Here is a 21,560-nt window from a genome sequence, read left to right as displayed (position 1 = left end):
CAATCCTCTTGATGATATTTTGCGAAGAGGTGATGAAGTCACTCCAGTTCCATGTTCTTCACCTGCTGCACCAGGTTGAATTGAAGAGCCTTTTGGTAATTTACCAAAGCTTGATGGAAATGGACCAGGTGTTGGACTATATTGTCCCTTGCTAGGATCAGATGGTGCGATTGCAGAGCCCTTTGATATGATGCGGTCCGGTGTAACCCATATTCCAAGCAACCGGTTATACTTCTCTTCGCTGCCATCAGAGGAGGAAGAGGCGAAGCCTAGGGCTAGCATAAGGAGTAAGCTCGGCCATGAAAAGTTTTGGTAGGATAGTGACAGTCCAATGATATGCTTATCCTTCTCTCTCTTTGTTTTTGTTGTTTCTGAATGAAAATTATGCTATGCTGTTGTGCTCATATAAGAAATTAGGTTTAACCTTGATAGGAAATTTGTAAAAAATATTCTTCATTTTCCTTAAATGGTTATTTACTATTTATTAGCAATCTGAATCCATGTTAGGTTTGTGGTATATCAAGTTTTATTATATTTGTATTTGGCCTATGTAGCCAATAATATTTTTCCTTTTGAGGTTTACCAGCTATGGAATTTCACCAACCATATACCACGTATGGAAGGATAGGAGGAAATATTATAACCAACTAGCCTTTAAATTAATAGTACCAGATTCAATTCACTTGAATTAGCGGCGTATAGGAAGAAATATTATAACAAACTAACCTTTAGTTTGTCAGTACAAGCTTCCACTCACTTGAAGTTGCCGCGTATAGGAGGAAATATTATTATGAACTAGCATTTAGTTTTCTGCCGAATTCACATCATAAATTGACTGCATCAACACAAATGAAATAATAAATTCGGGGCAGTACAGCATAGGGTTTTTACTTTCATTGATAAAGCAACTCACATTCATTTGCACTGAGCCTTCAAAACTGGACACGTGTCACACAAATTTCGAGCAAGAGCTACCACTCATGCATTAACAAGGACTCACTAGTCTCAAGGGAGAAACTAAGACACCCTCTCCTAAATGAATTCTTATACGCTTAGAATATGCTACCGCTAGTCTAATTTGGTTGAAATTGGTATCAAATTCGCCTCACATAGATATATAGCAAATTCTATACTCAATGCGATTGACCCCATTGTGATGGGGAGACTATTGCGTGTGAGTTATCCCATTACAAATACCTCACAAAAACAAGGTAATTATGTTAGTCAATAAGCATTCTTTTCTACCTCATTAGTCATAACTACCAACAATTTTTGGTCTAACAAAGACCATCCCATTTATTCATCTTCTCATGAAACTACAATTTCAAGTCTTCATTTACATATTCTATTTAAACATATTGACCAAAATAAAAACAAAAGAAAAAACTTCGGTTGAAATTTTTGGCCTTCTACACTACATTACCACTACCTCTGCTACTAGCTCTTCTATCAACTTCCTCTCTACTTCCCTACCTATTACGTCTATTTCGTCTCCAAAATCCAACCACAGCGAGTCACGTTGCAGCTCTTTCTCCAGATTGTCCTCATTCGCATTCTCTTCTTGGCTTGCTAGCAACGTGCACAGAACATCTTCGACTGCACTTGTATTAATCCACTTGGGACCAATTCTTTTGCTCGCTGGCCTTACCCATGGGTGTGGATCAGTGAATTGCTCAAACATCTCCACGAGCCCTGAATTGATTCGATCGAACAGTAATTTCCTCTCGGGCTTTGGCCAAGAAGTCTGACCGTAGTACTTCTTCTCCAGTTCTTCAAATAGTAAAGGATTCACAGGACATTCTGGGGTGTGCCACATTGCCAAGAAGGTAGCCGGATCAGCATTGTTTAAACCAGATTCAGTTAAAGTATTGGCCAAGTATACAGACTCCCAGCTCTTTTCATCTTTACAAAATCCTCTTGCATCTGAAAACCCAGTAGATCCATCACCCACTTCATCATCACTCGACACTTCCATGTGTCCCTCTTCATATGGTTCTGACTCCAACTTCAGTAGCTTAAGCTGCATCCGAAGCCCTACAAACCAAATAAAAGATGAACATTAAAGCAAACAAAAGGAATAGGTCAATTAAATATACGAATGCACAACACAGTGGAAAGACAAGTGCATCATATTTGTAACAAAACTCAAAGCAGATTCAGTTCAAACAACAATTAAACTCCCACCAGTGACTAGAAGATAATGACTTAAGCATATCCTTTACCCAACACCTAATTGCGTGCTTCCTTATGTGTATTCATTAAAAAAAAATCAACTGACTTCTCACACACAATATGTTGCTATGTTTATACGAACATTTTACGTGGTTAGTAAGTATCATCTTACTATCGGGGCTTCATTACAACAATCTATATGCACATTAACACCAACATATTCTATGGATACTGGAAGAAGGCAATAGCTTTGCAACATTAGCACATTAGCACCCACACACTCATAGGGAACTGACACTAGAAACAAAAGAAATATAATCAATATAAATAGCCTTGCAATTACCTTGCAGGTCAGCATTGAGACTCTCAAAGCATTCAGAACTAGATGACACATCATCAGTAAAAGGAACTTCCAGAACTGAAACCGGACTGGGCTGCTCAGCCTCCTTGGAGCTTGCAGGAGATTCGATTCCAGGTACAGAGTGGTTAGAAGGGACTGCCTGTTCATCGGGTGGCCTGATTGATGGTTCCTGAAAATTTAATGAAAATATTTGAGACAAATTTTTTTAAATACAAAGCCCTGCTTCCAACTGAGCAGGGAAGGAATTTCAAACACGTCTAGAAGCGACATACGTTAACAGTATGATGAATTGATGCATCTACTTGTTTGTATAAACGGTTATGTGATAAAATAATGAACATCCCACAATAAGCAATTTGCAACATACACATGTTATTGGGAACAGCAAAGATGAAATCAGAGGAAATATCAACAGAAACAGGTCTCCAACAATTCTATATCATTGCAGTAGTGATATTACCATACTGCACAAATAAAAAAAATAAAAAAACAAGCAGAAAACTTGAACACAAACCTGTGGAATTACATTATCCTGGTGTCCACCATATGAATAGCCTTCTACCGACATATGAGATGATAATTCTGGAAGGAACACATCAGGAGTTTCCGAATGCATGGATGCATCCACATCCACCAAATTTGCAGAAACTGGACTTGCATCCATAGCATTACTAGGTGGTGACTCAAATGCAACATTCTTCTGGGTTTGATTGTTCTCTTCCAAGTCAGTTCTATCTTTATTCTCAGTAGTATGAGTTTCAGGTGAAATGTCAATAGCTTCCCTACTTGAGGGAGACGAATAAGATGTTTTATTGCTGGATCTAGACTGTTTGCAAACAGCTTCTCTAAGATCAAGATTACCAGTTACTATACGGTGTCTTTTGTGCGGCACAGTATCCTTTGGCATCAGATACTTGTCACTATGTACAGTTTCACGCCGCATACTTGTTTTAAAACTTCCAAACACACTAGATGAAGAAGGAAGAGATTTTGATCTTGATAAACTATTGATGCATCCATCCTTCCAACCATCCCTACTGCTGATACCCAGAGGTCCACCCCCTTCAGTAGAAAATGTATCTCTGAATCCTGCCTCACCAATCATGGCATTCAAATTAGCAGCTCGCGCTTCCTTGTCTGGGACAGCAAGCATTTCACCAAGTGTGCTGCCCCTGCTAACAGGTCCCACTTCTTGGGACTTGTGTGTCAGTTTCCACCTCTCTGAGAGCCTCTTCTTGGCCTCTCTACTCACAGATGATTCAGTAGAGCACGATGATGAAGGCCTGGAGTGGTTACTTATATGAAAGGAATGCCTGGAAGCCACCGACATCCTCTCTGACTCATTTGCAGATTCATTCTCAGACATGCTACAGGAACTCTCATCACCAGCATATCCTTTCAAACCAGAGGAGGAAAGATGCACAGAATTACTGCTAAAGTTATTCCTCATTTTCCTTGTGATTTCCTTAGCAATTTCTCTAGATTCTCTAGACTTGTGTCTCAGATGCCCATCATTATCTTGGAAGTTTTTCCTTCCGCATGATTCTGCCTCCCTGTTTCTAATGCTCAGAAATTCAGCGTGTTTGCTACCATCTAACATAGAAGCATGAGGAGAACAAGGTGATGTTTTGGGAGCATTCAGCACCTTCCCAAGGTTTGGTTTCAGAACAACTATCCTTGTAGGATGAATGGCAGATTCAATTTTCACTTCTGGTCGGTTTAGTGATGATTTAAGAGGATTATGACCAGCATGTCTACTGTCAGAGTGGCTAGAAAAAGAATCCCGGTGCTTCTGAGGAGATTTACAGCGATGCTTCTGCTCTCTCGCTGATGTGAAGCCAAGGTCAATGTTTTCATACTTTTGAGCTTCTGATGGCTTCATAGATACTATGCGACCACAAAGGGATTGAGGACCACCTTGCAGATCATGGAGATGTTTTGCGAACAATGAGTCTGGTTGCTGAAGGAATTTCAATAGAATATCCTTGTTAGATTCCAGCACCTCAAGCGCATCATGGAACTCCTTTGAATCCTGTAGCCTCTCATCTGTTGAAAGGCGTTTTGCATCCATGAATTTCTGTCGAACAAAAGCCATTTCAGCATCACTGAGCTTTGGGTTAGCACTTCCTCGAGATGAGTAACTCCTTGAAGGTTCATTAACTTCAAACACATCCTTAAACTCCTGCTGCACCCTTGAGTTCTTCCTAGACGAATGGCGGTCATGAAACATACTGCTTCTGTGGTTTTTCTCTACCGATCTTGTCTTCTGAAGATAATTCTCTGAAATGCCTTTCGATTGTCTATCAGCAGGCTGCTGAGGTGGCAGCCCATCAAGACCCATCAATTTGGCAATTACGCTTGGTGATCTCCTTCTGGGTTCGGTTTCTCTCACCATCTCCTCAGCCAATAACTTCTTTATTGGAGTTCCAACACCTTGCTGTGAAGATCTCCAGCCCAATTCAGAGGGGAACTGCAAGAACATAATTAACACACTTCATCATGCATGTCACATTGTAATTGTTTTTCAATACCAATATAAATCCAAACGAGGCCAAAATTCAGAAGAAAAAAAACAAAAACAAAGGAAGCGGAATCTTTTGGCTCATTACTCTGCTCAAGTTACAAAATGAACAGAAAGGCAAAATAAAGCCCGAGAACTCTAGGTTTTATAAAAAAAACACTTCATGAACTCCATTGGAGAAAGACAAAGAAAAAGAAAAAACCATCCAAACAAAATCCTTCCCCATCATCAAGTGAATTGGGTTTATTTTTCTTAACTATTGTGTTCGAAGTGTTCTTTCTCTAAAGTATAACGTTATCAAGGGCTTACATGTACAAAACCCAAATAAAATCATGCAGCTCAATACACACAACTAGTAAATAGGAAATGAGATTACCGAGTCTTCGCCGGTAGAGCCACTACTGCAAGAACTCGAATCAGAGGCCAATTTCCGAAAGTGTCTCTGTTTCGGAACCTGCCTGTTTCCTGAAAACAAAACCTACAAACATCAGGATCACCATTTCAAACCACAGACAAACTGAGAAGAATGCACTGCACAAAATTTCCAAGTAATTAGACATCATCAAATGAATTAGAATCCAACCCAGTAAAACTAGATGAAATTTTAATTGTGCCCTTTTCACAAATCAAAAGGAAAGGAAACATGGCAATCAATGTCTTGAAAATAGCATACAGAAAACAGAGGAAGCTTCAATTGTTCCCTTTGACTCATAAAAAGAAGCAAAGCAAATCATGGCAAATGCCACTGCAGAAAAAGTCACAAACTTTAGCAAAATTACAGAGACAACACCAAAATTAACCTGCATTGCATAAGTATTAGAGCAAAATTAAAAAAAAAAAAATTAATCAATTAATTAAAGCTGCTAATTAAATATAAATTGTTGTCTTTACTGGATAATTTGATAGAAGAAAATTTGAGAAAAATAGAAACTAGTTACTAAGTTTAGAAATTTGTAATTTTCTTCAAGTGAGCCGTATAGTTTAGCTTAATCTTTCCGTTTCGAAAAAACCATGGGGAAAAACTAACAACTTTCAGCAAAAAAAAAAAAATGAGATTTTCTCTTCCACCTTTCCTTTTCTTTCCGTCCACTTTCTCGGCAACCAAACAGGGTCAGAAGTTCAGACAACTCACAAATCAAAAACCCACAAAAACAAAACAGAAAAAAGAATTTCAGAGAAAACCAGACCTCCTCTGTGAGCTCGCTCAGCGGAGGCGAACCGTCCTCCGACGGCGCTCCTGTCAGCAATGCTCGTCACCTTAGACCTCCGAGGCCGAAAGCTCTCCATTTTAACACATTTAAAATCCAAAAATTGAAAATTTAACAAAGTGCGGCAGATACGGAGATCGGAAACTCCGCAGTGACGCACGCGCAGCTAAGGTTCTCAGAAAATCACAGAAGAAAATTAAAAAAAAAAACCCCAAATTTCAGCTCCCCACACTCTGAAGAGAGAATCAGAAAAAACCAGATCTTGAACCGAAACAGAAAGTGAGAGAAGCCAGCAGAAAACGGAGAGAGAGAGAGAGAGAGAGAGAGTGTAATAAAGAGGCGTCCGTTAGTGAGAACCGCTAGAGAGAGAGAGTGGAGTGAGACTGGGGATGTGGTGTTGGGTGTGAAGAGAGAGAAAGTGAGGAGAGAGAGTTTTGGGGTTTTGTTTTGTTTTGGGATTTTTTGAACTTTCAAATACCGATATACTGACGGGGGAGGCTGAGGCTCTACGCGGGCAAGTGGTTTGTGTGCGTGTTGTGGATGGACTACGGTAAGGATGGTGTGAGGTGAAACAGGGTATGACTCTGCCAATTTTCCAGGTGTCCTTCATTGGATGCGGCCACGTCACTATCTTGTTTGGTCTTCACCCTTTGTTTGCTTGGTCTTTTTATAACAATTTCATGGCTTTTATGGTGTTTCATTCCCATTTTGTTTGAATTGGCAAAATTTACACTTTGTTAGGTTGATTAATGTAACAATTCATGTAAGTCGACATTATGGACGTTTGAGCTATTTGGATCATGTTTGTTGTTTGCGTGACAACTTATTCATATGTAGCTCTGTCGATTGATGTCCGGCATAGTCAAAATTTCTTACTATTTCTAATATGGATTCGCCGTCCCCGGAAATGTCAAAATTGAGTTTGCTTAATTACAAAGATCTGTGTACTTACCTAAACGATCAATTTGCCGACATCAAAAAAGGCCAACTTTTTTTCCAACATCTCATCTCTCGACTTGCCTAAAAGATCAATTTGTTAGCGTCGAAAATGACTAAAATTTGGTGTATTTTCAACAACGCATCTTTATATTTGCCTAAATGATCAATTTGTCAATGTCGAAAATGGTAAAAACTTGACGTACTTCTCCAACGACAGCACATCTCTCTACGTACCTAAAAGATCAATTTGTTGCCATCGAAAATGGCTAAAATTTGATTCACTTCTATGAAACAACGTATCTTTGTACTTGCCTAAATGATCAATTTTGTCAGGCTCGAAAATGGCAAAAACTTGACGTATTTCCCCAGCAATAGCATATCTCTTTACTTACCTAAACGATTAATTTGTCGGCACCGAAAATGGCTAAATTTTGATTCACTTCCCTGACAACAGCGTATCTTTTTACTTGCCTAAATGATCAATTTGTCAGCGTCGAAAATGGAAAAAAAACTTGACGTACTTCTCCAACAATGGCACATCTCTCTACTTACCTAAAAGATCAATTTGTTGGCATCGAAAATGGCTAAAATTTTATTCACTTCTCATAAAACAATGTATCTCTATACTTGCCTAAATGATTAATTTTGTCAGCGTTGAATGATCAATTTGTCTACTTACCTAAAAGATCAATTTGTCGGCAACGAAAATGGCTAAATTTGATTCATTTCTCTGACAACAATGTATCTTTGTACTTGCCTAAATGATTAATTTTATCAATGCCAAAAATGGAAAAAACCTAATCTACTTCTCTACCAACAGCGTGTCTTTCTACTGAACTAAAAGATTAATTTATCAGTGTAAAAAAAATGGCTAAATTTTTTAGTGTGTTACTTGAGTACTAAATTGTAAAAACCTAATTGGAAGTTGTATGTGTTTTGTAGTCTCTCTAGGAGAGTTTCTAGTGTGCTTTTAGTTTGGATCAGTCACTGTGTTGTTTTGCGGTTGATTTGTCTTATCAGCTCAAGTAAGAGCAATTTTGGTGGTTGAATTAGGGGTTTTTATTTGTTGGTTTGGATGTGATTCTCTTTACATCATTTCATCTTTGTTTTTGGATTCGTTATCAATTTGATGTTGACATTGGTCTCTGGAAATGTTTTGTTCATATTTAGTATCATGTTTGACTTTCGTATGGATATTTTTTACAATTGAGATTAATTGGGTATGTTCATGTTGTATTACTTAAGCATTGTAAAGTGAATAACAATATTAATAGACTGTTGTACTAGTTGCAAGCATTTTACATCCTAATTCAACGATATTATTTACACTAAAGAAATGAGGATTTACGCTTGCTATAATTTTATGGCAATCAAACTCGTCATTCATATGGTAATCGAACTCCTCATTTATGTAAATTAAACTTAAAACGTCTCATTTACTAGTAGAGAGAAATACCACAATTGATTGAATATAAGGTTAAATTATTAGATGATTTTATGAGTCCAAAAATGCTGGAAAAGGTTAAATTATCCACAATTGGTTGAGTATAAGGTTAAATTATTAGATGCGGTCGGGGACAAATACCATGTTATTGTGGAACTAACTTGGTAGAAATATGTAATTACGTATCACCCCTCCAAGATTCCACCAAACCTAAATTTATATCCTTTATTTTTACAAATAAATTTTTCAAACAAATTGTCACTCATTGGGAATCAATTTGTGCAGAGGGGGGAAATATGATATTGCTGTGTGCTGGCACAGTTACTCATCTTTCTTTTTTTTTTCTTTTTTTTTTTATATATTTTATTTCCAATTTTTTGGATGAATGTGGCTCTATCATCTTTATGATACGTAAAATAACACAAACCAAACAAGGAGGGAATCTTTAATTCTTAAAGAATTGAGCTAATTACGTGGATGAAATGTAAACTCTTGTAGTTGTGGGTTTTGTTTTGTCTGTGGAGTTAAGGCAATAGCCAACCCTTTTGTTTTGTTGTGGTGGGGAGGAAACAAATGTCATTCAATCATGGGTCTTGTGTTCTAACAAATTATATGAGCATCGAAAATGGGCATCTTCATCCAATATTTTATTTGGATCCATATTTTAACACATATGGTTCAATATTTTTTGAGGCAAAAATGTTTCATTAATTACCTAGAAGCATTATGGATCAGTAATATAATTTTATGTTTATAAGTGCAACAGAAAGACAAAACAAATCTTACCTCTTATAACCATGTCAAATAAAATGGAAAGATACGTTCACAAGGACAAAACCTTGCATCACTTTTTTATGAACTTGCAAAAGACAAAACGCTTCTTCAACAAAGAAGCCCTACCATGAGACATCACGAAGATGTTCTCATAGTCCTTTGCCAGACAAACAAACAGCTAAACCACAACCAAAACAAAACAAAGGAAAAAAAAAGTGACACGACACAAAATAAAATCTTCAAAGGTACGATTCCTCAACCACGAGAGATCCACACCTAACCAACATGAAAGATAAGCTCACAAGGCCTAAACTCTAAGAGTCGGACGTAACACTGTTAAGACAGACAAAGTAATCACAGTACTATCACATGAAGGCTGTGTAACAACAAGAAAACATGATTGTGAATCCCCTAAAACACTATAACGACCCCATGACGGGAAGACTGCACCACTTGTTGATGATCTTGCAATCGTCGGCAAAAACTTTTCTATGAGTCACCTCCAACAAACGTTGAGCTTCCTCCGCATAATCCTTGCCAAGTGTACAAACCACAATCACCACCTCAGATTCAAACAGTAGTTGTTGCTCTAACTCTAAGGTCCGGAGTTGAGCAATAAGTCATAATCGCTACAAAAGCTCTCCTCCTCATAAAGAGAGAGTAACCACAACCACAAAAGGCTCCCTTCAACAAAGTAAAAAAGTGACCATACTAAAAACAAGAAAAGAAAAAAAAACCGGATCAAGAAGGATTGCCACCAACCCCAACTCTAAATGTTAGGTTTGGGGGCAAGTTTTTTTCTTTGGTTTTCTTCTCTCTAAAGACAAGGGTTTTTTTTTTTTTTTTTTTTTTTTTGTGCCCTTTTCCTTTCCTACATATGGTTCAATATTGAATGGATACACTAGTCACTAGTCGCACATATCATTTCCAATATTCACTAAAAGAAATCTCATTTGCAGTTAAGAATGTTGCTTCTATTCGATTAATACAAGACTCATTGACCCATATCAGTCAACCTTAAGCACTTGTCGGATGTACTAAAAAGAAACGTTCTAACTTTCTTCCTAATTTACTAGGATATCGTGTCTTAAATGAAAAAAAATATTGAATGTGGCAAGCATACTACAATGTGGTGTTATTAAATCAAATATTATAAATTTAGTCAACGACGAGTTTAAACTTTAAAAGTTAACATTAAGTAAGTTAAAAATCGATCCCGTCCAATGTAATAAAAGAGAAAAAACAAAAGTTCATGAAGTTACAACGTAATACTTAGATTTTGGATTGTTTGCTAGCTACCCTTTCATGCTTACTCAAACCATTAAACTTTGTGCTAGAAAATGTCAAGGATAATGAATCGTAAACAAAGAAAACTCAAAGCACCCATGATTGGGTTTAAGTTTATTTGATACGTATGATAATGTGTTTTTGCATGCATATATGATTATCAAGTTAAAATATAAGGAAAACTAATGAAAATGGTTTGAAAACTTTGAGTTTTAATGATAAGGACAAAATAAAGGGTAAAGTAAATAGAACCAGGATTGACTTTTTAGTGTAAAAATATGATTTTTCGTTAAAGTGAACAGTACCGTGAGTTTTTCGTTAAAACTCTTTTATATATACAAGTTGTGGGCAATAGAAGAAATAGCTAAGTTAATAATAAAAAAAATGGTGTCTTTTGTGTAGGAGCTAGGTGACCATAGACATGAAGATACGCGGGCAAAGCATTGGGTGGGCATTACGCTTTATATACAATTATGTGATGTGCTATCTACACTCCCCATTTTACTTCTTACATATCATTTATTAATTTATGTCCATTGATTTTTTTCAATTTGTCCGATCCGACGGCCGAAAATTAGAAGAGTGTGTGAGAAGTAAAAAATGGTGTGTGGATATCACATCCCTACAATTATATATAGGAAAGTGTTATTGGCACTCCAAAAATCTCATTATACACTCTTCATAAGTGTATTTTTCTTTCCAAAAATAGAAAATTAGGAGTGTAAAATGAAAAATTTAAAGTGCTAATAACAATACCCTATATATATATAATTGATCTGACCCTCCAACCAGCTTTGGGCCCCCAGAACTTGCATGATTTTTCTTGGTACCTTTATTTCTGTGTAATTATGGAATCCAAGCAAAAAGCATCATAACATGGAAATCATTGTGGTCTCCAAAACCCTACCCCATGGTTGACAAATAAAGCTAGTCATGCATTTACTTGTCCATTTGTTTGATCATGAAGACGTTCTCTATTTGTTTGATATCCATTTTCCACTTCATTTTTTTATTCTTTAGCTTATAATATTTTAGTTGAGGTTCTCAAAGATGCTATGCGCTAGTCTGGCGGCGGGCTGAGGTTTAGCGCCTAGGCGGCTAAGCAGGACCTAGCCGGGTGTTTATGTGGACTAGACGGATTTTATATTTCGTGTAAATAAGTGTTTGTTTATACTTAAAATATATATAATTTCATCAAGAACTACAAAATAGAATGACATATATATTATGAAGTATTGGAACATAATGAAAACATAGGGAAAAAACATATAATGTGCATTCATTTAAGTATTCAACAAGTATCTTACAATTTATTGAAAAAAATAAAATGCAAAATGAAAGTTATCTATTTTTTGTCTAAGTGTGTCACAAACGAGGTAGGTCTGGGTGGGCTAGCTGGGTGTCTAGATGGCCTCGACGAGCACCTCATCAGGTCTAGGCACCATTTCTTAATTTTCAAATGCCTAAGCAGTAATTGAGGCAATGTTCAGCAGCCTGGCACTTAGGCAGGGCCTAGCCTAGAAGGCACTAGGCAGGGATTTTTAGAATAGTGATTTTAGCTAATGAGAAAAAACACTTCGACAATTATAAATTTTAAAGAAAAACACTTTAAGAGTTTAATTGTAGACAAAAGAAAAAAAAAAAAAAGGTCTTATTTATCTACTTGTCATGCTCCAATTGATTTTTAGTTGTGAAATTATTTTCGTATCACAAAGTTAGTTGAGATGTTCTCTAAAATACTGAGTTCGAAGTTTTTTTCTCTAATGGTAATGTTGTAAAGAGTTTTCATGGCATCGTGTCAAAAGCAAGAGGATTCATAGTCCCACAAGCCCTAAAAAGATTAGTTTACTAACAAGTTGAGAGAGAAGAAAAAAAAGGGGCCGTTTTTTATTCTTGTGATGCTTAGAACATAGTTGCCAATTGCTGGAGTGTTCTATAATAATTAAAAGCGAAAGTTAAAAGCAAAAATTAACTTAGCTACCTTGACTGGACTAAAGCGTGATTATTTAGGTCGAAATCCACAATCATGGCTTTTGAAAGTCCGCAATTACCTGTTAAACTTTTGACAAATCACAAATTAATTAATTAATTAATTTGAACTGAACATATGCTAGAAGCACACTGGCTATGATTCTAAGATTAAAACACTAATTGGACTTCCTAGGCAGGCCTGCAGGCGTGATATAGATTTTGTTCATATACTAATTAACCATCAAAATCTCACCCCAAACTGCTTGCAAATAACTAGCTAGACACGTATAATTAAGTATATGATTAACCCTCAAGTCTTTGTCTTCCTTAATTTACAAACCTTGCAGCATTGTGCTAATTGGATTGGAATATCACGTACAGAAAACGATGGAGCTAAGATTAACAGAAGTCATATACTCTAGTCTTTAGCCGATTAATTTAATTAGAATGCCCACTAATCCGTTTCTAGAAAATGAGACCTGCTTTAGGTAGGTCTGCAATATTTAGCCTCTCATAGGCAGCTTACTACTTTCAAATCTTTGTGTGCATGAATACTGCAATCAAATTTACTCACGCAATCGTATGCAGTTCATTTTCTACTCCTAGAGCTAAAAAAATGTATACCTTTTAGGATAGAGTAAATCAGTTGAGGACGACCCTTTTCGATTAAAAAATCGAGTGTGCAACGACGTTATTTTGACATTGTTCGAAATGAATTGATAACACGTTGCTGTATTTTTTTTATTAATATTATAGAATTATTGATGGCATGTCGACACTTCTTGAATGATAAATAATTAACGTACGTTTCATAGTTGAACTATAGAGTAAAAGTCATGTATAAACCCCAGCTATTGTTCCCCACAAAAATCCGTAGAAGTTAACCATTGCTAGACTATCACTGTATTATTACTAAGTCTTCGCACATATATTAAATATCGCTTGTATCAAAAACGAAGAACATGTACGTAATATAATCTGAACAACTTGATTTTATTTTGTATTCTAACACATCAAGATAAAGTTTTCTTGTACGACAAGCGTTAATACGAACCGGGCAATTTGGGTGCACCTGGGACATGAAATTGGGAAGTTCTACAAAATCCATCAGACTAAGGGCCTGTTTGGTATTGCTGTGCTTTGAAAAAAAACTGTTTCTGCTATGCTGTGAGAATAAGCAGCTGTGGAATAAAGCAGTAAAGTGTTTGGTAAACTTTTTTGTAAAAGTGCTTTTGAAAAAAAAAAACAAAAAACAAAAAGGCAGTATTATAGTGTTTCGTAAACTTTTATGTAAAATAGATGTGAAAAAAAGCCGGTTTTTCAAAGCTAGGTTTTGCAGCTTCTTGTTTTTGGCTTTATTTCATCCAAAACTGTGAAAAAAAAACTGAAGCTAAATGTTTACCAAACATAAAAATAGCTCCCAACTTTTTTTTATACTAATTTTTTTTCAAAATCACCTCAGTATCAAATCAGACATAAATCCACCGGACTCCGTTAATTGACCAAACTCAGAAACTATGTATGTTTACAAGTTTCATGAGGTCCACTTGAATTATTCAATGGCTAACCCTAAGCTGTAGCCATGACATTACACTGGCTGCATGGAGAGAATCCCCACGAAGAGCGGGTGCGACAGGCTCAAATCAACACCAAAACCCAAGAAAAAGAATCTTAAGATCGTATGGTGGGAAAGAAATTTAAAGAGGTAAAAAAAGGCCATAGATTTCGGACTTTGTCATCCATGGATGAGACAGCTACAATTCACAGCTATACGATTTGGAACTAAAGATTTCAAGAAGAAGCTCCTCCATGGAGCGTTCCTTGTAGTTGTATGATTTGCTTCCTTGGCTCCCCAAAAGTACAAAGATTTCATGTGGGATGTGTCACATCTACTATATATATGCATTTATTTCAAAATGAACATTGTATGGAGCCTCCTAAGATAGAACATATATTTCTATGTCACTCATCATGTAATACTGTATCAATTAACACATGAAGCCTCCTAAGGGAAAAGATATGCGGTTTAACAAAGTGTATTTATGTCTCTATTACACATCGAATATGCAGTTTAACAAAGTTTATTTAGGTCTAGATCACTCATCAAACAAGGGTTTATATACATAGTAAAAATACCTAAAATGCTCTACAGGAGAAGCGACTTTTCTCAAATTTCTCTATTAAGACATCCTATGCATTTTAAGGAGACACAATTAAACTGATCAACTTAGCTTGGTTCGTGTTTGACCGGTTTTTGTCAACTCTATTTTATTAATATCGATTTAGTTCAGTTTTCAATTCATTGATTTTTTTGTCTACTCTTAAATCTTTATATCACTCATCAGTCATCACGTAACTAGTGATATGGAGCGGTTTTTGTCAACTCTATTTTTTTTAATATTGATTTAGTTTGGTTTTCAATTCATTGATTTTTTTGTCTACTCTTAATCTTTATATCACTCATCACACAACTAGTGATATGGATATGAGGGTTACACATCCAAACATAGGTTGGAGTTACTCGTCTCTCTCTTGTTATTTTATTTTAATGTTTTTAATTTTTAAAAATAATGATGGGCAGGAATATGATGATGAACAAAACAAAGAGGGAAATGACAGTACAATAATAAAATGGCAAGACAAGTGGGCATCACATGACTGTCACACAAGATATATTTATTTGTACTATGTCTGTCTCTTCCTTCCCTAGTACCATGCGGAACAGATAGATTTTGTTGAAACCCCAACCATTTATTGTATTCAGACCCAAAATATGTATGACCAGAAAACATCTACTGAATAGTGAGACCCACAGCTTAAATTTCCGATCAAACTGCTAGGAGTGACATTCGAAAGTTTAGTATATATCTTAATAACATTTTTTTTTTTTTTTTTGTATTTATCAAAAAAGTGTAGATGACTAAACAATTACAAATTTAGTTGATTTTTTAAAAGCTGATCTTTAAAAGGCAACGTAAAAATAAACGATTTTGATCATTATGTACATTGCAGGATGAAAAAAAAATGATAAAAATGGAGAAGGAGAATGGGATCATTCTTCAACAAAAATTCAGATGCTGAAGAGCAACTAAAGCTTATGTTAGGCCTAGCCTTAGGAGTAGAAATTAAATTTGCAATAGTGGACAGAACTGGACCTCCCCAAATGGGCCAATTCAGCTTATAGCTTTGCCCTTTGAATGCTATCATTCTTTTTCCTGTGAATATGTCTAGCAACAGTATTACTGCTGGGTATTCTTGCCGATTCCAGATGCGTGCTCGTGCATAAAAGAACGAACATGCGAAGGAATTTAAACACAATAGAACTACCATCAGTAGCCCTTGGAATCCCTTAACCCAGCTGACATGGTTTGCTTCCGGAGTGATCATTTGATGCTTCCAACAGCAGGAACCTTGCTAAACCGAAGTCACCAACATGGGTTTAGATCACAATGAACAAACGACGTTTAACAATGGTAGTGGCGATATTCTAATGCAGAAACAACATCAATTGCAATATTGAGTCTTTGAGTAAGGCTCAATCTTTTACTTTAACATTGAACTGAAGCCAATGCAGGAAGCTAATGTTGGTTGATTAAGGTCTAAACTGTCATTTTCTTTATTTTATCAAGCTGTTAGTCTTTGTGAAACTAAGTTGTTAGGAATCAATGGTTGAGATTAGCTCTAAATGTGCTAGGCTCAGATGTGAGCAAGTGGCAGGATCTCATAGTGTCTTGTAATCAAAGGTGATGAGCTCATAGGCTCTCCTAGATCCTCTCCTTCACCAACGGCTATTTTTGTATTCTTTCGAATGAATGAAAAGGCACACGCAGAAGAGCACATTGGCTCTCTCAGAGATTTTGATCACGATCCTTCTATCTCATCATTTTCCTTCTCTCTAAGTTCTTCCTTCTCTGATTTGAATTGCTGCAATACTGCTAAACTTTTACAGATTCTAACAGCTAAAATATGTCCGTCCTAGCCATATTAATGATTTTCTTAAATCTTTGCAATTGTTTCCTTCTCTTTCTATGTGCTTTTCTGCAACTACATATGAGCGTCTAATTCCATTCACTTTGGTGACAACAACGTCCACAAGCATTCACTGTCCTTGGGATATTTCCGAGCATGAGAGTCCCATCTGCGTCATTGAAACCAAACATTCCTCCTATCTTTTTCCCTGGACTGGGCTGTGATCCTGATATCTTGTTATTGGTCTTCCTCGTGTGTCATTGCGGTATCTGTCATCATAATCTGTATCGCCCCCTTCATAGAGCAATGCAGGATCAGCTATGTCCACAACATGGTCAGACATCGTCCTGGCTGTGAATTTGTGAATGCTTATACCATCTCCAAACGTGATATCTGCAGGTCTTTTTCCTATGAACTTTAATAGCTAGCAACAGTATTCCAATGATATAAACATCTCCTAGTACCGAGATTTGGCCTACCATGCCAAACTCTGGCATTCAATACTCACATTATGATGTCACAATCAAATATTTTGAATGCTTCTTTTTAAGGGCAAAGAGGAGTTTTCATTTTTTCTGTTTTCCATTTTAACATTAGAGACTTGAGTTGGCTACTAATAAGCTATTACGAAGGAAAAATGAGAATCCTAGAAAATCATACGTGGAGGAATGTAGTCTACGTAACCCTTTAGCCCGGTTGACATGGTTTGACTTTGGGAGGGACTATCTAACGCTTCCAAATTGTGCTGATGACTGTTTTTATTCTTGTCATTCAACAAGCTGGAGATGTTCTTGCTTCGACGAGAGACTGCAAATCCTTGATGTTAACGAGCACGAGCCTAATTGCTTGCTCAGTGGAATAAAAAAAGGGAGAAGGGCTATCAGCCATGTTCAAAATGAATTGCTGTTTCCACAATCTCAATTTTTTGAGAAATTATGAGGTTTTTTGCGTAGAAATCGAATATTTAGATTTTTATAATGAGATTACATCTAAGTTCTTGTGGTCTACCGCAATATTTCTGTGTACAAAAGTGATCATGTACAAGTTATTCGTTTCCAATTTACATCCTAGTAATGCTAGAGCAAGTGCACTGCTCCCTAAATCACCTCTTACTAACTTTTAAGACAAGGAATTGACTGTGAACGTATGACAAACTCTGAGGAGTTCAGATGGACTATATTGGAAGTTAGATGAAGAAATATTATTTAGGATATATCAAGTAAATAAAAACAGACTGAAATAGTGCAGGATTACAACAGTCCCTTCTGCTGCAATTAGGATTATGTCATATATTGTCGTTGGATTTAAACCGAAACTAATAGAAAAAATGTAAATATTTCAGCCATAGAACATCAAAAGTAATTTCAGCAGTAATACGATACAAAACAGAGAAATCGTTAACAGAACAAAACAATTTTCCCTTATTCTGGAATATAATTATAAAATGCCGGGATCAACTTTACATATTGTCATACACATTGGTACATGAACTATCTTCGGCAAATTATGTTAGGCATTATAAGAGCCGAGAGTGAGACTAAGAAAACAAACTTAGCCCAATATTGTATACTGCTAGCTTCATCTTCATAAATTCATAAATGAGTCTCTAATTGCCTTCATTTTGTTGACAACAACACCCATATGCATCCGCTCTCCAGGGGATATTGCAGAGCACACGAGTCCAATCTGCATCACTGAAACCATTCATCCAATTTTCTTCCTTGGACTAGGCCACGGTCATGACGATTTGTAATAGGGTTTTCTTGTACCTCATTTTCGTATCTGTCATCATGAGCATCTGCATCTTCTCCTTCAGTCAGCAATGAAGGGTCAACTATATCCATGACATGATCAGGAATTGCCATGGCTGTGAAATTGTGAATACTTTTACCTTCTCCAAGCATTCCATCTGTAGGTCTTTTTCCCGTGAACATTTCTAGCAACAATATTCCAAAGCTATAAACATCTCCTAGAATGGATACTTCGCCTCCCATGCCATACTCTGTCATTCAATACTCGCATTAGGATATCATAATCAAATTGTTATGAATCCAAATCTTATTTAAGAGTTCGCTGATGCTTTTTTTCCAAAGAAAAGAGATCTTTTTCTATTTTCTTTCATACACAGAGACTTAAGTTGGCTACTAATAAGTTATTAGGAGAAAAAAAATATTGAGAATCACAAAAACGCATACCTGGAGGAATGTAGCCAATGGTACCCTTTAGCCTAGTTGACATGGTTTGACTTTGAGAGGGATTATCCGTCGCTTCCAAGAGGAACTTTGCTAGACCAAAGTCACCAATATGAGCCACCATATCTTCATCCAGAAGAACATTGCTTGGCTTTAGGTCACAATGAACAATCGACATTTCACAATGGTGGTGGAGATATTCTAAAGCTGAACCAATATCAATTGCAATATTGAGTCTTTGTACAAGGCTCAATCTCTTCCTCTGAGACTGCTCATCATCTGTTGGATGCAGCCACACATCTAGACTTCCATTTACACTGTACTCATATACTAAACTTTTGAAGTCATTGCCCTGATTGTCAATGCTTGAACAAGTAGTTATGATCTTGAGAAGATTACGGTGCCTTACACTTCTTAAAGCTTCACATTCACGAATGAAACTATTGGAAGCTCCTTGTTGTTGAAGGTTTAATACCTTAACTGCAACTACAACTCCATCACTAGGGAGCACTCCTTTGTATATAGAACCAAAACTTCCTGAACCAATTAGATTTTCTCTAGAGAACCTGTTAGTTGATTCAACAAGTTCTTTGTAAGAGACACCTGATTTCCAATCCTTATAAGAACGTGAGCTTACAGGTGTACCTCTTGGCTTATTAGACATTGAACAAGCAATAATGAAGCATGACAGAGCAATTATGGATGCAAGTGCACAAGCTGCAGGGATTACTACTTTCGGGACAAGTAGTCCTCTAGATGAATGAGCCTTTATGTTGGAGCATGGAGGTAGACTTAATCGTGGGATGCCACCACAAAGCCTACCATTTCGAAGAATTGAGAGACCACTTGCATTTAGAAAGATCCCTTCTTTAGGCAATTCACCCTGGAAATTATTATTAGCAATGTTGAGGTTCTTGAGAAAACTTAACTTGCCCATAAATTCAGGAATCTGGCCAGAAAAATTATTGCTCGAAATATCCATCTCTTCCAAGCTTCTTAAACTTTTAAGAGAATGAGGAATTGTTCCTTCAAATTTGTTATTTTCCAAGTACAAACGCTCCAACATAATACAATTGCCGAGTGACGTGGGGATTTCACCCGATAAGTTGTTTCCGGACACATCTAGCTCCACTACCTTTACCAAATCACTCACTTTAGCTGGTAGTGAACCAGTCAAGTAATTGTTAGACAGGAGCAAATAAATTGAAAGAGATGAAATCCCAATGACCTCTTGAGGTATGGGGCCTGTTAGATTGTTTCGAGACAGGTCAAGCGCTAGTAGACGTTGGCAGTTCGCAAAAGTTGGAGGAATGCTTCCCTCAAACCTATTGCCGCTGACGTAGAGCTCTGTCAACGAAGTCAAGTTACCTAGGGAGGATGGAATTGGTCCATAAAACTTGTTGTCATTCAAATATAGTTCCCCCAACTTCTGAAGCCTCCCAATTTCTTCAGGGATCTTACCGATGAGAAAGTTATAACTTACTCCAAAAAGGGTCAAATTTACAAGATTGCCGATGCCTCTGTCGATGCTTCCATATATCAAGTTTTTCTCCATTGTAAGAGATGTTAGTTGGGTTGAAAGGTTGGATATGGAGCTTGGCAATTCATCTCTGAATTGGTTATCGTAAAGAGCCAACCCCTCCAGACTTGTACAATTGGCCAAGAAGCTGATAAAATTCAGGTCCCCACTTTTCCCAGTTCCAAGTCTATTGGCACCAAAGTTTAGTCCAACTAAGCTTCGCAATCTTCCAAGGCTTTCACCAGGAACTGTTCCAGTGAGATCATTTTCAGGCAAATTGAGATAACGAAGTCTAGAAGCATTTGAGAACGATGCAGGAATATTTCCTGTGAATTTGTTGCCACCAGCATGAAATTGTTCAAGATTAGGAAGAATAAAGCCAACATTTGGCGGTAGCTCTCCGCGAAGCTGGTTCTGACTGACACCGAAAATGGATATGGAAGAAATATTATAGATTGAAGAAGGAACCATACCAGATAGATTATTTACCGCTACTGAGAATGCTTGCAAGCCTGTTAGACGCCCGAGCTCTTTAGGTATGCTTCCTTGAAAGTTGTTTCCGCCAATGTAAAGACTATACAGAGAAGAAAAGTTTCCTATCCAACTTGGAATAGTTCCAGTGAGATTGTTTTTATCAAACAATAGAATATTTAAATCCAACAACGAACTGAGTTGGTCCGGAATTGGCCCAATAAGCTTATTGGAGTAAAGCTCGAGCACTCTCAGTTGTGTACAGTGAGATATATTAGTTGGAATTTTCCCGCTGAAGGAATTGACAGACAGGTTGAGGTGTTGTAGGCTTTGTAGACGACCCAATTCTTGAGGAAGTTCACCATGAAAATTGTTCCTTCTCAGATTGATTCCAGTAAGGAAAGTAAGATTTCCAATAGAAGGTGGTATGCAGCCTACCAATTTCTGAGACTCCAGCTCCAGAGTCAAGACTCTTTTTGTGATACGGTTGCATGTAACGCCAGCCCAACTGCAGAAATGAATGGAATCATTCCATGACCTCATGATATGAAAAGGATCTTCGGAGATTCTTTTCTTGAAGTCGAGCAGCACCATGCGATCCGTTTCATTTCCAAGACTAGTGCCACTGCTTGGCAGTGTCGCAGATTCCAGAACTGCGGCGCTCATGCACAAAAGAATGAAGCCATAAAAGAGTTTAGACAGCCTAACTTGAGTACTACTTGAATGCTCCAT

At 37.0% G+C, this 21,560-nt stretch overlaps 1 protein-coding gene and 1 pseudogene across 1 annotated transcript; both read right to left on the bottom strand.

The window, feature by feature from the left end:
• Positions 1–1,272: 1,272 nt before the first annotated feature.
• Positions 1,273–6,693, bottom strand: LOC137746114 (uncharacterized). The gene is made up of 5 exons (XM_068486183.1): positions 6,242–6,693; positions 5,431–5,519; positions 3,048–5,003; positions 2,516–2,702; positions 1,273–2,034 (listed from the first exon to the last, which is right to left on the bottom strand). Exons 1-5 carry the CDS (start codon positions 6,339–6,341, stop codon positions 1,415–1,417), a joined length of 2,952 nt encoding a protein of 983 aa, XP_068342284.1. The 5' UTR covers positions 6,342–6,693; the 3' UTR covers positions 1,273–1,414.
• An 11,537-nt stretch (positions 6,694–18,230) lies between these two features.
• Positions 18,231–21,560, bottom strand: LOC137744099 (probable LRR receptor-like serine/threonine-protein kinase At3g47570; annotated as a pseudogene).

Source organism: Pyrus communis, chromosome 9, assembly GCF_963583255.1.
Source record: "Pyrus communis chromosome 9, drPyrComm1.1, whole genome shotgun sequence".
Taxonomy (NCBI): Eukaryota; Viridiplantae; Streptophyta; class Magnoliopsida; order Rosales; family Rosaceae; genus Pyrus; species Pyrus communis.
The sequence above is the reverse complement of the archived record's forward strand: the minus strand, read 5'-3'. Positions and strand labels throughout refer to the sequence as shown.

Coding starts and splice junctions, on each gene's coding strand:
- LOC137746114 (XM_068486183.1), bottom strand. CDS start 6,341: ATGGAGAGCTTTCGGCCTCGGAGGTCTAAGGTGACGAGCATTGCTGAC. Junction 5,520..6,241: donor TGAGCGAGCTCACAGAGGAG/GTCTGGTTTTCT, acceptor TTTTGTTTTCAG/GAAACAGGCAGGTTCCGAAA. Junction 2,703..3,047: donor AGGATAATGTAATTCCACAG/GTTTGTGTTCAA, acceptor TTAAATTTTCAG/GAACCATCAATCAGGCCACC.